The 15956-nt window shown below is 39.0% G+C and overlaps 1 protein-coding gene across 3 annotated transcripts in view; it reads left to right on the top strand.

Annotated features, from left to right (window-relative positions):
* Positions 1–15956, top strand: part of CLCN5 (chloride voltage-gated channel 5) — a 183346-nt gene that overhangs the window by 139200 nt on the left and 28190 nt on the right. For 2 of the 3 annotated variants that reach the window (XM_027535518.1, XM_027535519.1), the window contains one exon: positions 13821–13972. In XM_027535518.1, the coding sequence (XP_027391319.1) occupies positions 13821–13972 (152 nt within the window). Of the gene's footprint in view, positions 1–10790; positions 11687–13820; positions 13973–15956 lie in introns of those variants that run through there. The other variant, XM_027535520.1, reaches the window with a different exon arrangement.

The raw sequence follows: 15956 nt of genomic DNA, 5'->3' as shown, positions 1-15956 counted from the left end.
TCCCTTACTTGACTGTAACCTTCCCCTTAAGGTAGTGAGAAACATGGCTCTCACCATCCACCATCCAATTTTTAACTGTTCATTTCCAATGTGCATGCATGGATTTCAAATTGTTAACCCATATCCTTCATGGGAAACTACTTTATCAACTAGAGTAAAGCACTTATACAAAATTCCTTTTGCCTTTAGTTTTAAAAACTCCATTTCTAGTTACTTGGGTCAGCATCTTTTCCTTTTACCCCTTTTAGAGAGGCTGTTTCACAAATTTGTAATATAATTAGATTCTTTTGTCACTTAATGCATTCCATCCTGGGATTTTTTTTTAATTGCATACATTAAGGTTCACTCTTTGTACTGTAAAGCTCTATAGATTTTGATAAGTACATGGTGACGTGTATCTACTATTACAGTATCATGCAAAATAGTTTCACTGCCCTGAGAAATCCCATGTCTTACCTATTCAATGTCCTTCCTTCTGAGCCCCTGGCAACCATCAATCCATTTTCATCTTCATAAATTTGTCTTTTCCAGGATATCTTTGGGCTTTCCTGGGTGGCTCAGCCAGTAAAGAATCTGCCTTCAGTGCAGGAGACGTGGGTTTGATCCCTGGGTCAGGAAGATCCCCTGGAGAAGGGAATAGCTACCCATTCCAGTATTCTTGCCTGGAAAGTCCCATGGACAGAGAATCCTGGTGGGGTATAGTCCATGGGGGTCTCAAAGAGTTGGATACAACTGAGTGACTAACACTTTGAGAGTTTCTTTATGAACAGAATCATACAGTGTGTAGACTTTTCAGATTGGCTTCTTTCATTTAGCAATATGCATTTAAGGCTCTTCTATGTCTTTGTGTAGATTGATAGCGCATTCCTTTTCATTGCTGAATAATATTCCACTGTCCAGCTATACCACAGTTAGTCTATTCATTCACCTACCTACTGTATAACATCTTGGTTTCTTCCAACTTTTGACAATTATGACTAAAGCTGCTACAAATATCTGTGTGTGAGCTTTCCCTTAGGCATAAGTTTTCAAGTCAGTTGGGTAAATATATGGTGTGTGATTTCTGGATTATGTGATAAAACTTTTTAGTTTTATGAGAAATTGCCAAACTGTCTTCTAAAGTGGGTGTGCCATTTTGTTTCCCCGTCAACAATGATTGATAGTGCCTGTAACTCCACATCCTTGCAAGCAGTTGGTATTGTCAGTGTTTTAGATTTTAGCCATTCTAATAGGTGTGCAGTGGGATCTCATTGTTAATTTGCATTACCCTAATGACAAATGATGATGAGCATCTTTTCATTTGCTATTTGCCATCTGTATGTCTTCTTTGGTGAGGGTCAGATCTTTTGATTTTAGATCTTCTTTTCTAATATATACATTTAATACTATAAATTTCTAAGGACTGCTTTTGCTGTATCCCACAAATTTTGTTATGTTGTATTTTCATTTTCACTTCAAAATATTTCAAAATTCATCTTGAGAGGTCTTTAACCCATGGGTTATTTGGCAGCGTGTTGCTTAATTTCCAGGTATTTCGGCATTTTCCAGCTATTTTTCTGTAGGTTTCTAGTTTAATTCTCTTGTGTTAAGATTTATGTTAAACTGGCTAGGAGTTGGGCTGTGTTTAATGTTTGGTGTAATCATTGGTGCTAGGGGGCTAAATCTCTCTAGTGTCCTTGTTTTTGTCTCCTGTCTTGACTGAGCTTCCTTAAGCACCACTCCATTCTGTATCTTGCAGCTGTAATTCACTGCTATTAAGTATGAAAGTGAAAGCATTAGTCACTCAGTCGTGTCCAACTCTTTGTGATCCCGTGGAGTGTAGCCCACCAGGCTTCTCTGTCTATGGGATTTCCCAGGCAAGAATACTGGAGTGGGTTGCCATTCCCTTCTCAAGGGGATCTTCCCAGCCCAGGAATGGAACACAGGTCTTTGCTGCTGGATTCTTTACCTTCTGAGCCAGTATACAGGAGCCCTGTTGGTATGGTGGTATGGTATAGGGGAATAGGTTATTTTATAATTTTCTGATTAAATCGCAGTGTCTGTTGGACCTGTGTTTTGTATTTGACCTTCACAAAATATAATCCAGTGGTATAGCACTTTGTTTTCCCTGTCCCCTACCCCTGTCAGAATTTCCAACCCATTTCCTGGAAGCCCAGACCCCTACTGACTTTGCTTTTTTTTCCCTTAGGTGAGATTAGGAGGCTGGGGTAGGGGCTGGAGAGGGAAGAATGCCCTTCCCCCACCTGGGATAAGTCTCAGGCAAAGTATTTTCCCCTGGAGCATAGGCCTTTGTTAGAATGACCTGTTTGGCCTATTTCACAATGATAACTCTTACCTTTTCATCAGAGTCTGGAGGAGATCTTTCTTTGAGAACACCGAAGTATAGGCTCAGAAGTTTCTTATTCTCATGTAAGTCCATACTCAGCCTTCAGAAATTAGTCAGAATTGCCATTTAAGTGGCCAGGTAAGCAGATCTTTCTCGATGTCTTTTCAGATAAGCCTGTCTCTTCAGATCTGGGGGTTGGAATTTCCTTTGCAACCTTATATTTCTCTCTGGTGAGCCCTGGAAAAGTTACTGATTTTCCAGTTTTTTCTAGCCTTTTCTTGTTTTTCAAATGGGAGTGACAACTTATTTATTTATTTTAACTGAAGTATAGTTAATTTACAGTGTTGTATTAGTTTCAAGTGAACAGCAAGACAACTGAGCTTTTTACTTGCAAGGGCTGAATCTGGAAGCTCCCCATTTATTTTCTAATTAGTTACACTGCTTTGGTCCCCTCTTGAAAGAAGAAAATTAGAGGACAAACATTTGGCCTCTAATAAATCCTGAGTGGACTATTTTGAACCACACTTTGTTCCAGTTTATGACATTCTAGGGTAGAGGAAAGGGTTGCTGTGATGTTTTGGGAGTGTTGCGCGTGTTTCTGGGGTCTGTGGCTAGCGGGTCCTCCAGAGGTTTGGTAACCATGTTGGTATAGCTCTGGTTAGCCGGAGACCAGATGCGTTTGGTCCCAGGTGTGCCCCACTTCACTGCTGAGCTGAATCTTACTTTTCCAAGATTAGTACCATTTTATGATCTTGCCAGAAGAGTATTATCTAACTATGCAATCAAAATACCTTTGAAATTCTTCAAAGCTAAGGTCTTCTGAAAAGTCATTTAGCACAATGTATGAATGATCCACAAATAATCATTGCTAAAATAATGAGTTTGAGGGTGGGACAGGACTGTAAAAATCATACATGTTAATACACCCTCATTTTACAGACGGGGAACCTTAAAGCCACAAAGATGAAGGCAGTTGCTCAGGGTGACAAAATTACTGAGTTATGGAGCTAGGCTTGGAATCTGTATCTTCTTATTGCTGGACAATGGGCCTGATCACGAAGACTATTTTTCCCATTGACTTTCACTTAAAAATTTAGTAAGCCATCTTCCTTCTGGTACATTTTTCCTGGTGTTGTCTGAAACCTGTCGCCTGTTTTGTTTCCAAATACCCCAATGGTCTGCCTCTCACAATAGAAGTCTTTCCTTTGCGATGTCCTGTTTCTAATCTTCTAGCTGCATTATTGTTATTTTTCTTTTTAGAAACACACATAACACATAAACACACCTCACTGTTAGAGATTCAAACAGTGCACATGTATATAACATGTGAAAGTACCCCCCCTCACTGCCGACTTCCCACTCCAGAGATAACCCTTCAAAATAATTCAGTTATGACCCTTTCAATTCTTTTTCTATCCAGTTAACACAGAGATACACAATTTTTAAAAATCTTATTTTGTAAATAGCTTTTTTCACATAGTAGGTTTGAGAGATTTTTCTGTTTCAGTACACATCAGTCTGCTTCTTTCCTTGTGCTATTCCCCCATTACTGGACTCTTTCATTGTTTCCAGTGCTGCAGTGAATAACATGCATATGTTGGTGTATGCAGGTCCAAGTGTTTCTAAATTTAAGAGCATTTCCTAGATTATATGTGTGTGTGCTTAATTCATTTTTGTTTGTTTGGGGCATTCCATATACCTTGTGGGATCTTAGTTCCCTGACTAGGGATCGAACCCGTGCCCCCTACATTGGCAGCATGGGGTCTTAACCACTGGAAGTCCTAATTAATTTTTTTGTCCATAACATCACACTATTCCCATGAGTTTGGGAAGAACTTGCTATTTCCTCTCTTGAAGTTTTTCTCCCTGCCAAAGAATGATTGCTAATCTCTTATCCCCGGCTTCCTTTTGGAGATTAATAGAGAGAAACCAATGTAGGCTCAGTACAGAAGAACTGGTGAGTTGCTGCTTCTAAAATAATAAGTATAAGTAATTACATAGGCTTGTGCTAGCCAAAGGGTTTCTCAATGCTCTGGTATGGAATGTACTTCTTAGAGCAAGATCTCCCTATCCATTACATTTCCCAGTCCTCTTGTCAGTCCCTTGTAAAGTATAAAGTTGAGAAGGAAGGAATGAAGAGCAAGTAAGGGAGCAGAGGGCTATTTTCTTTATATGGACAACCCTTTCAGCAATGCTGTCAAACCTAGCCCCTCTATTTCCATTTCTGCATTGATTTTGTACATTGGGAGTCTATAGGTACCAAACCATGCTCCTCAAGTTGTTTTTCCAAACACTGGTAACTCTAGCAGTTAGTACCCTAGCTCCACTGGTAATGAAAGTGAGTTGGGTGGGGAAACTTCTAGATTAGAACAGATGGCTGGGAATAGAAAGCTTAAAAGATACACTGTGAAGCAAATGTCTGCAACCTTGTGTGGACAGAGCTGTATCCAATGGGAGCCATGGAGTCTGAAGGTGGTATTAGAATCTAGATAAATGCTTATCTCAAAAGCCTTTTTCCTATCCCTTTCTGCCATGCCCCATCTTCCTGTATACTTCTTGTAACCCTCAAACTTTATTTTAATAGCACATATATATTTGTTCCTGTTGTTGCAGTTCTGTTGCCCACCTCTCTCAACACCTGATTGAACTTGTGTCTTTTCGCCTGTATTAGGCAGGCGGGTTCTTTACCACTAGCGCCACCTGGGCAGCCCAGCTCTCAGCAGTCAGTCCTTAATTGAAATGGGTGCAGGGGTGACCGTCAGAACAACACAGACACTGAGCCATGTCCCGGAGCCTCTTGGTGTTGCAGCTGCTGCATCATGGGAAAGTTCAGGAGCCTCTGGGGGATGGTTGTGGGGGAAGAGAGTCCTTAGGAAAGACTCTCTCTGTAGTTATCTCTCTACAGCCACTCACAAAGTGAGGTATTTCACTATGTAACAACCAGTATGGCTTAACAGATATGTATCAATGGAATGCGTGCCTGCTAAGTTACTTTACCACTAGTACCACCTGGGAAGCCCAGTCAATGGAAATAGTCACCCTGAATAAGTGCCCTAGGAGCCAAACTAAGATAGTATATTAAAGCATAACATAGTCCTGTGACACTCTCCAGGGCTTTGATGAGAGGGCTGCTTCACTAATATTTGCTTTTCAACTAGTGGGTATGGGTTAGTGGGAAAGCAAAATGGAGGCACAAGTTGATAGAAAGGTCCTAAAAATGTTGACTAATTACTGAGGCTTCAACTGTAATGTATTCTCAAACACAGAGGTGAATGGAATGTGAAAGAGTTCATGGCTTGTTGGGAGATCTGGAATAGATGAACCAGTACAAGAAGGGAAAGGGGTGCAGATATGAAAGTGAGAAGTGGCTCATAATAAACTCTTAGTACTTGTTGTTGAATGAAGGTACAATTTTAAAAATCACAGGATGAATATCTGCTGATGTGTGCTAGGTAGAATGTTGACTGTTTTTGTATATGTGCTTTTAGCTTTGCAAAAATACAAAATATCCCTGTAAAAACTGAAATATATCCTAAAAGTGCAACTATTTTCCAAGTCCTCTGATGCATACCAATAGCCCTGCTCCATTTCTCTGTGTGCTTCTTTCTTTCTTTAGGCTGCTGCCAGTAAGTGAGCCCAGTATGTCACTAAAGCAGTATGTCAGGGTGCACAAGGTTTCTTTCTATCCTCTTTCCCCTTGTGTTTCTGTTAGTGTTTAACTAATTCACTTAATCAGTTACTGTTCAGCTCCCCCAGGAAATTTCTAATGGCATATTGGTTAGAGATTGAAATAAACATTAATTCTCAAATTGGAATTTATTTTCTTGTATCTTAAGGGGTTTTCTAGTTTTAAGCATCATGTGATTTTTAGAAAATATTAGAAAGTGGTTTCCATAAAGGGAAATGAGCAAAATAAATTCATTTATATGCCTCCTCATTCAGCCATGTGCTTTTATACACCCATTAATTAAGTTTTTAGACCTTTCCAGGAAAGCTGTTTCAAGGTTGACTTTTTTTTTTCTGACTAGTTTTCTGTACATTTTTGTCCCAGACTCAAGCAATGCAGATAAGCTTTAGGGGACCTTTCTATTATCATTTAAGATCCAGATGTACTTTAACTTGAATCATTTTCCTGCTAGAGCATTAAACCATTTCTTATATAACTTATGGTGAATGGCACACTATGCCTTCAAAACTTAGATAAGTTTTACCTTTGTGTGTGTGTGTGTGTGTGTGTGTGTGTAGACACAAGAATATAGACTTGCCTAAGAACCCCAATCTTGATATTTAGAGCTGTTGTTTAATTTTGCTTTTTTTCTTGGCAGAGTACACACCAGAAGCTTAACTTTTTAAAAAAAATCACCCTGTTTTTAAATTGAAGTATAGTTGATTTACAGTATTTCAGGTTGTACAGGAAAGTGATTCTGTTATATATATATATATATATATATATACTTTTTCAGATTAATAATATTTTCCCTCATAGGTTATTACAAGATACTGACTATAGTTCCCTGTGTTATACAGTAGGTGCTTGTTTATCTGAAGAAGCTTAAGTTTTAATCCATTGTTTTTTGAAAAGCCTTTTGCATTTTGCTACTCTATTTGTACCTCAGTAGTTGATCCAGAATGGAATAATTTCTACACTCATTCTTGATAACTTAGTTTTATGAATTTAATATTTCTTTCTACTAAGTAAAAAAAAATGCTAAGAAAATAGACCAATTGGATGTGGAATAAGACCCACAGCTTAAGCTATTTGTCATCAAGTCATATATAGACACCTCTGTGAAAGAGTAAGTTTCATCCCTCTCATTGATAAAACCTTAAAAAGTAGTAGTATTATTGTCATCATCCTTATTATACAGTTAAAGTATTTTTTCCTATTCTAAAAATTATGATGAATATCTTCTAATTCCTAGTCCATACTTGTGTCAAATCCTCGTTAAGTGGTCTTCCTATGTTGAAAGTTTTAAAAACTTTGTTGTAGGAGCAACTAACATATTAGAAACAGAAAACGATCTGATCAGATCTGTGCTCCACAAAAATAACTCTGTCCCCAAATATCAACTTTACTGTTGTGGTTTTATCATAGGATACATTAAAAATTGGTAAGCATTTCTCTTATTTCCATAGTAATTGACTTACACCTGACAGCCTGTATAAAGGAACATGTGCTAGAGATTACACATTTGGCAGAGAAGGGAATAGTGGGGTAGAAAAGAGTAAAAGAAATATAATGTCAAATTCTGAATACCAGTGCCTCATTTATTTTTTTTAATTGAAGTATAGTTGATTTATAATATTGTGTTAATTTCTGGTATACAGCAGAGTGATTCATTTATACATTTTGGGGAGGATGGGAGAGAATTTTAATGCAGCCACCAAATTAAAGGATAAAAACATACTGTAAACATAACTTAAAACAATTTAGAATCATAAACAAAATGTAAGGTAGACTGACTAGTAACATTCACCAAATATTGATTAGGAAAATTATATAGTAATAAAGTAACACAGGTGCCTCCTTCTCTAAAAATCACAAAAAGCAATTGCATAAATTACAGCCAAAAATTGAATACAACAACTCATTGTAATTTTAGTGTGTGTGTATATATATATATATATATATACACTAAATATATCTATATTCCTTTTCATATTCTTTTCCCTTATAGGTTATTACAAAATATTGAGTATAGTTTCCTATGCTATACAGTAGGTCCTTGTTGGTTATCTATTTTATATATAGTTGTGTGCATCTGCTAATCCCAACTCCTAAATTTTCTCCCTTTCCTTCCTCTTTAGTAACTGTAAGTGTGTTTTATATGTCTGTGAGTCTGTTTCTGTTTTGTAAATAAGTTCGTTTGTATCATTTTTTAGATTCCGCATGTAAGTGGTATCATGCAACATTTGTCTTTCTCTGCATTACTTCGCTTAATGTGATAATATCTAGATCCAACCACGTTGCTGAAAATCCAGTGCCTCATTTCTTAATCTGAATTGTAATTAAATCTCATTTTAGTAGGAGGACTGTGTCATAGCTATCAGTCCTCTAGTTTTCAAGAGAGGTAAATTTACATGGAATAAAATAGTTCCTCCGCAGAAGCACTGATGGAGCATTTGAAAAACACGTGAACTTTCACCAGAAGTTATTGACATGGTACTAGTTATGCAATCCAGTTACCAAACATTGAAAATCTATACATTTTCTTAAGTACCAAAAACTAGTATGTTAAAGTGTAAAAAAAATCTAATAAGGTAATGCAAGTCTAATTATAAGCAAATATATTCTGTAGTGGTCTTCAGATACTACACATAGAATCCCATTTAGTAAAGAAAACCTTGAAGGAGGCTTGTGAGGTTGGCCCTGTCATCCTCTTTAAGTAAGAAATACATACTTTTCTAAAAGTATAATTGTACAGTACAGTCACACTTGAGTCATAGCTTTTGCTTTTTAAACTTGTTAATTCTTTGCCACAATACTATCAGTTGCTGCTTCATTTTACTTCTTGTTAGTGCCAGGTTAGTTCATCAAGAACTGAGATACTGTCATAGTGATGGACTGGACGAAAAGCACGTAGGTTCCATGAAGTGCCTCACATTTCCTAAGGTTTGTTATATTGATACTTTAGGATTCATCAGGCCTTAAGAATTGATGACAGTAATCACAACATTTTGAAACAGTATATGTAGGTCTGATTATTGGAGCACACCGACTAGATTAATGTTTAACAGTGGCTGCTCTGTGCATTCACTTAGGTGGTTCAGTTCAGTTCAGTCGCTCAGTCGTGTCCGACTCTTTGCGACCCCATGAATCACAGCACGCCAGGCCTCCCTGTCCATCACCAACTCCTGAAGTTCACTCAAACTCATGTCCATAGAGTCAGTGATGCCATCCAACCATCTCATCCTCTGTCATCCCCTTCTCCTCCTGCCCCCAATCCCTCCCAGCATCAGAGTCTTTTCCAGTGAGTCAACTCTTCGCATGAGGTGGCCAAAGTACTGGAGTTTCAGCTTTAGCATCATCCTTCCAAAGAAATCCCAGGGCTGATCTCCTTCAGAATGGACTGGTTGGATCTCCTTGCAGTCCAAGGGACTCTCAAGAGTCTTCTCCAACACCACAGTTCAAAAGCATCAATTCTTTGGCACTCAGCTTTCTTCACAGTCCAGCTCTCACATCCATACATGACCACAGGAAAAACCATAGCCTTGACTAGCCGTACCTTTGTTGGCAAAGTAATGTCTCTGCTTTTGAATATGCTATCTAGGTTGGTCATAACTTTCCTTCCAATGAGTAAGCGTCTTTTAATTTCATGGCTGCAGTCACCATCTGCAGTGATTTTGGAGCCCCCAAAAATAAAGTCTGACACTGTTTCCCCTGTTTCCCCATCTATTTCCCATGAAGTGATGGGACTGGATGCCATGATCTTCGTTTTCTGAATGTTGAGTTTTAAGCCAACTTTTTCACTCTCCTCTTTCACTTTCATCAAGAGGCTTTTGAGTTCCTCTTCACTTTCTGCCATAAGGGTGGCGTCATCTGCATATCTGAGGTTATTGATATTTCTCCCGGCAACCTTGATTCCAGCTTGTGTTTCTTCCAGTCCAGCGTTTCTCATGATGTATTCTGCATATAAGTTAAATAAGCAGGGTGACAATATACAGCCTTGACATACTCCTTTTCCTATTTGGAACCAGTCTGTTGTTCCATGTCCAGTTCTAACTGTTGCTTCCTGACCTGCATAGACGTTTCTCAAGAGGCAGGTCAGGTGGTCTGGTATTTCCATCTCTTTCAGAATTTTCCACAGTTTATTGTGATCCACACAGTCAAAGGCTTTGGCATAGTCAATAAAGCAGAAATAGATGTTTTTCTGGAACTCTCTCACTTTGTTCATGATCCAGCAGATGTTGGCAATTTGGTCTCTGGTTCATCTGCCTTTTCTAAAACCAGCTTGAACATCAGGAAGTTCATGGTTCATGTATTGCTGAAGCCTGGCTTGGAGAATTTTGAGCATTAGTTTACTAGCGTGTGAGATGAGTGCAATTGTGTGGTAGTTTGAGCATTCTTTGGCATTGCCTTTCTTTGGGATTGAAATGAAAACTGACCTTTTCCAGTCCTGTGGCCACTGCTGAGTTTTCCAAATTTGCTGACATATTGAGTGCAGCACTTTCATAGCATCATCTTTCAGGATTTGAAATAGCTCAACTGGAATTCCACCACCTCCACTAGCTTTGTTCATAGTGATGCTTTCTAAGGCCCACTTGAGTTCACATTCCAGGATGTCTGGCTCTAGATGAGTGATTACACCATTGTGATTATCTGGGTCATGAAGATCTTTTTTGTACAGTTCTTCTGTGTATTCTTGACACCTCTTCTTAATATCTTCTGCTTCTGTTAGGTCCATACCATTTCTGTCCTTTATCGAGCCCATCTTTGCATGAAATGTTCCCTTGGTCAATTTTTCATAATTTTCTCTGTAGAAAGACATAAGCTATGTGTATACAGTTTAAAGAATAATCATAATGTGAATACTCAGGTAACCCCTGCCCAGATTAAGAAAAATTGCCAGCCTTCCCAAAGCCCAACCTTCACCATGTGCTCCATCCAGAAGATGACTCCCCTCTCTCCCTAGTCAGCTACTGTCTTTACTTTGGGCATTTTCTTGTTTCCCCTTAAAATGTAGTCACTTACATGGGTATCCTAAAACCATATAACTTAGGTTTGTCTGCCTTTGAACTTAAATGAATAAAATCATGTTATGTGCTCTCTTGTGTCTGGCATCTTTTTATTCATTTCACTAATTTAGCTCATTACTCTGGTGAGATTTTTATCTGTGTTATTGGTATCCAGTACATTAAAAAAAGCCTTTCCATATTTGCCTATCTCTCTCTCCCTCCCCCTTTTTAAAATATTTAAGATCCCTGTAACTTTAAATGCTTTCTGATGTTTATACTTTGCCTTCTTAGATTTTCTGCTAAATGAGGTCTGAAAACCTTAAATTTTTCTGAATCCCAGTTTTCTGAACTGACCTGACTGCCTCTGGTTTGATGGCATTTGTTTAGATGAGACTACATCTTTAAGGCTTCTGTGCTTAGTTAAAAATCTTCTTTCTCCAAGGCTGGTCCAAGGGTCTGGTCACGTGATTCCAACAGTGACATCACAGTCTGACCGCCAGGGAACATTGGTGCTTCTTTAGGTGGTGTTTGTTCCTGTGAAAGGCAGAGAATACAGCAAGTGCCCTTCTAAAGCAGTTCAGACCGGGGCTCCTTCTGTAAAAGCTCCTCAACCTAAATGAGGAAATGCGGGCTGCCAAGGTTATTTCTTCTTTGAGGCAGAAAAAAAGAAAGCTGTGATTGAAGGTAAGCAGGCTTGAGCCTGGCCAAGGACCAAAGCATGACCCCAGGGAGAAGGGGGTCTGGAGAATCACAAGCAGTCTGTTGTCGGATTCTAATCACTGCCTGCTCTTTCCGAGCTGCCTGACAATTTGCGTTTATAATAGACTATCTACAAAGAAGGATGATTCAGTACTCATGTTACCCAGTGATGTAATAGGATTTTTTCTTTCCTGTTAGGAAGCTGTTGCAGATCTTCATTTTTTCTTAATATCCTTTGAACTGGGGGCCTCATTTGATACCTAGTGTAACATTAGATATCTAGTAGAAGCTTTTTAAAAATCAGTTTCACAAAATCCTTTGAAAATTTCTCCTGAAAGGAGCACACTTAAACCAGAGTAAATTCAATTGAAGCATTAACCTGCTTGAAAAAGTCAGTTTCTGGTTGGTTGGTGTCCTGTGTTCATGTCAGCATTTGTCTTGAGAATTGAAAGAGCTTGGTTCCCTGCTGCCCCACATACTTTAGCCTCTTTCTGCCCTCCTTTCCCAGCTGGCTGTTTCCCTCCAATCTCTCAGACAACACACCAGCATTCATCTTTATCAGTATGCCACTGACATGATAGGAAATGCTGAGCTGGTGATTCAGCAGCCAACCATTTCATGGTCAGGTATGCTTGAAGATACGGAAAGGACTTTGGTTAGGGGTTTTAAGATTAACTTGTTCACCTCCTCCACTCCACCCCACCTCACCCCAACTCTTACTGTGATTTGGATTCTGCAGAGCGTTTCCTTTCAGCTGTGCCTTGTTTGTGAAAGGTATGCTGAACTAGGTATTTGGAAGACATAGAATTTGTAAACCAGGTGCAACTTGGGTGTTAATTCAAACTTGTCCTTTGAGAGTGCTCAAATTGTCTGTTAGGAGTTGAGAGTGAAGGTGAGGATGTAGCTGCGGGGAGACAAGGTCAGCTTGGGCCCACTTTAGCCTTCTCTGCAGAGGAACTTATCGTCAAACAGTCTGGATATAGCTTTGTCCCTGCCAAGGTTGGTGTTGCAAATGTGAGCTGTGGCTAGTTGAGTTCATTGATGGCATTACTCTGCATTTTTCCTCAGTGTGCATTTGCATGCATTCCTGAATACAGTTTTACATTTTGTGTTTAATAGTGAAGTTTTGTTCTACCAGAGGATTGTGGAAATGTTGTAAATAAGTTTGTTAAGTCATACTAAGTAACCTTGTGTAAGCACTACTTCTGAGTTTAAATACTTCTCCCTCATCCCAAGGGTTCATCAACAAACTTGGGCTCACCTGATATTTACTGGGTTGTGGCTGTGTGCTGGACACTGGAGAAGACAATGGTGAAATCAGAGATAGGGCTACCCTCAAAGAGCTTCTAGTCTAGAAAGGAAGATAAAGCATTTGCTTAAGTTATTATAGTAGAAGTGCTAAAAATGAAGCAGGTAAATGTGATTGTTGGCCAAATGGATATGTTTCTTTCAGTTGAAGGATCGGGAGGGACCTGTCATTTCTGAGCCATGCACTTTTCTTTAAATCTCTACTTGGAAATCTTAGACTGTCCTGGCATACTCAGTAAAAGTTTCCACAGGCCCATGACATCAAGGATCAAAGTCTTATATCCATGGAAGTGAAATATGTACATTCCAGCCAGCTGAACTCTGGAAGAGACCCACATGCTTTCTTTGGAGTCCCTACTCAGGCAAAAGCCACCTCTGAGGATTGAATTACTGCCTTGTAAATGTATTAATAAAATGGCTTCTGATGTAATTTGTCTGCAAAAACCTTTGACCCTTTTGTCTTCCTCCCCAAACATAAACTGAAATATCTGAACTACTCCAAGCTCGTGTCTTTTCTTTCATACACCCTTTTACCCTGTATTTCAACTCCTGTCAGTTCTCCCTTTTTACTGTCATTCTCATCTGTCCCTTTCCATTCACACTGCCTCGAGATGCTCATCGTTTTGTGCCTAAACCACAGAAACCTCTGAATGTGAAGGATGTTCCTGCCAGGTGATCATTCTGCTTTATCAACATACCCTAACTGTAGTCATCTGATAGTTTAAGGGCTCACCTCCTGGTGCTCAAAAAAGAGGTATTAAAAATGTCCAGAGTGTCTGTATTACTAATGTCTTCTTTCTGTTCAATCCAGAGAGTAGGTCATACAATGGTGGAGGAATAGGTTCTTCAAATAGGATGATGGACTTCTTGGAGGAGCCAATCCCTGGTGTGGGGACCTATGATGATTTCAATACAATTGATTGGGTGAGAGAGAAGTCTCGAGACCGGGATAGGCACCGAGAGGTAAGACAAAAGATGCTTTGTGAGCTGAGTGTTAGGAAACATCAGAAGAAGCTGAAAATACATATTCTTTACATATATAACCTTCTACCCTGGGTGTGGCTGAATTTATTTTCTGTTGGCCATGTAGGGTTTTATTTTTAAGGCATCTTGAAAATAATTTATATTTAATGATGATTTATCTTCCTATAGTGAGTGGTTGAAAAGGATCATTGGGTATAAATGCCTATGTAGAAGGGTGAAAACAGTTGGTGGGAGGGACCAAAATAAATTTCAAAAATCTTTCTTCCCCATCTCGTCTTTCTTTATGGTTTTCCCTTGAAGCAGAATTTTTACAACTAAGAATAGTAAGTGGAATCTTTTTAAAGGAAAAGAGTGTTTACTGAAGCTTACAGGATAAACCTGTGATTATAGCTCTTTTACAAGTATAAAACCAAAGCACATTTATGCATTCAACTAAAAACTGCAAGACCAATCAAATTCAAATCAATGACATTAATTTAGTACGATAGTTAATAGAAGTACTTAGAGCTATTTCTCAGTTTTGTTTTGAATATGACAAGAGAACCTCCCTACTTTTGTCTTTTCAAAGTAATGTGAAAACTTCTCAGAGTATCCCACCAAGGTTGTTTGCCTTTAACTTACTGCTGCTACTGCTAAGTCACTTCAGTCGTGTCCGACTCTGTGCAACCCCATAGACAGCAGCCCACCAGGTGCCCCCGTCCCTGGGATTCTCCAGGCAAGAACACTGGAGTGGGTTGCCATTTCCTTCTCCAATGCATGAAAGTGAAAAGTGAAAGTGAAGTCACTCAGTCGTGTCCGACTCTTAGTGACCCCATGGACTGCAGCCTACCAGGCTCCTCCATCCATTGGATTTTCCAGGCAAGAGTACTGGAGTGGGGTACCATTGCCTTCTCCAACTTACTGCTGAATATCATTTAAATCAGGGAATCACAATTTCTAGTCTGAGTCAGGAGCACGTGCAGAGCTTATTCAAAAGGTAGGGGGCCTCAGCCTCCATCATCCTGATTCAATGGGGAACATGTCTTCAACCAACAGTAGGTATGATTATTTTTTTTTTCTTTCTTACTATTTCTGCTTTGAGTCCAAATTTAAAAATTGCTTTTTAAGTTGACTCCATTTTCTCCTGAGTTCCTGGTTTCCTCCTCTCAGACCTGAGTGAATCTCCTGAGCCGTCAGGTTCAGGTCACTTTTCATTCCTTTCCTGGCTCCTAACTGCTTTTCTCATGACCACCTGAGCCCAGGATTGTCCCAGGTACAGGTTTTGAGAAATTTCTTTGTAATCCTTAGATTTGTGATAATCCCACCGAGTTTTCTTCTAACTCAAAAAGGTGATCTCTATAAAACATTTTGTTTTTTTATAAGATTCATGCTATTTGGGAACATATCCATATATTCTTTCTATTATATTAATTTGTCAGGCAGACTTTAAAATATAGTTTTAAAGCCTTAGAATTTTTTTCTGTATATAATTCAGAGTTTAGTTTGTCATCATTTGCTTATTCAGCATGTTACTCAGATTGTGAAAGCCACCTGTCATATGACAAGAGCACATTTTCCATTATATCAATATGGTTGCATCTGAGACACATTATATCAAATAATAATAATTCAGAATCAATTGAAATGTGTTTATCGAATCTTCAAAGGAGACCTCTTTTAAGCATTAGCTGTTCATCATCTGAATGGAAACACTGTCAGGAAAAGTGTCACCTCATCTACTTTCAGCATTTCAATTGGAAACTTAAAGTCATAAGTCTAAATGAAAATTTAAAGTGCTTTTAACATCTGCCTGCTAATGCAGGAGATGCAGGAGGCACAAGTTCTGTCCCTGGGTTGGGAAGATCCCCAGGAGGAAGAAATGGCAACCCCCTCCAGTGTTCTTGCTTGGAGAACCCCACGGACAGAGATGCCTGGCGGGCTGCAGTCCATGGGGTTGCAAAGAGTCAAACATGACTGAGCAACT

Source organism: Bos indicus x Bos taurus, chromosome X (assembly GCF_003369695.1).
Source record: "Bos indicus x Bos taurus breed Angus x Brahman F1 hybrid chromosome X, Bos_hybrid_MaternalHap_v2.0, whole genome shotgun sequence".
Taxonomy (NCBI): Eukaryota; Metazoa; Chordata; class Mammalia; order Artiodactyla; family Bovidae; genus Bos; species Bos indicus x Bos taurus.
This window is presented reverse-complemented; position numbering and strand designations above follow the sequence as displayed.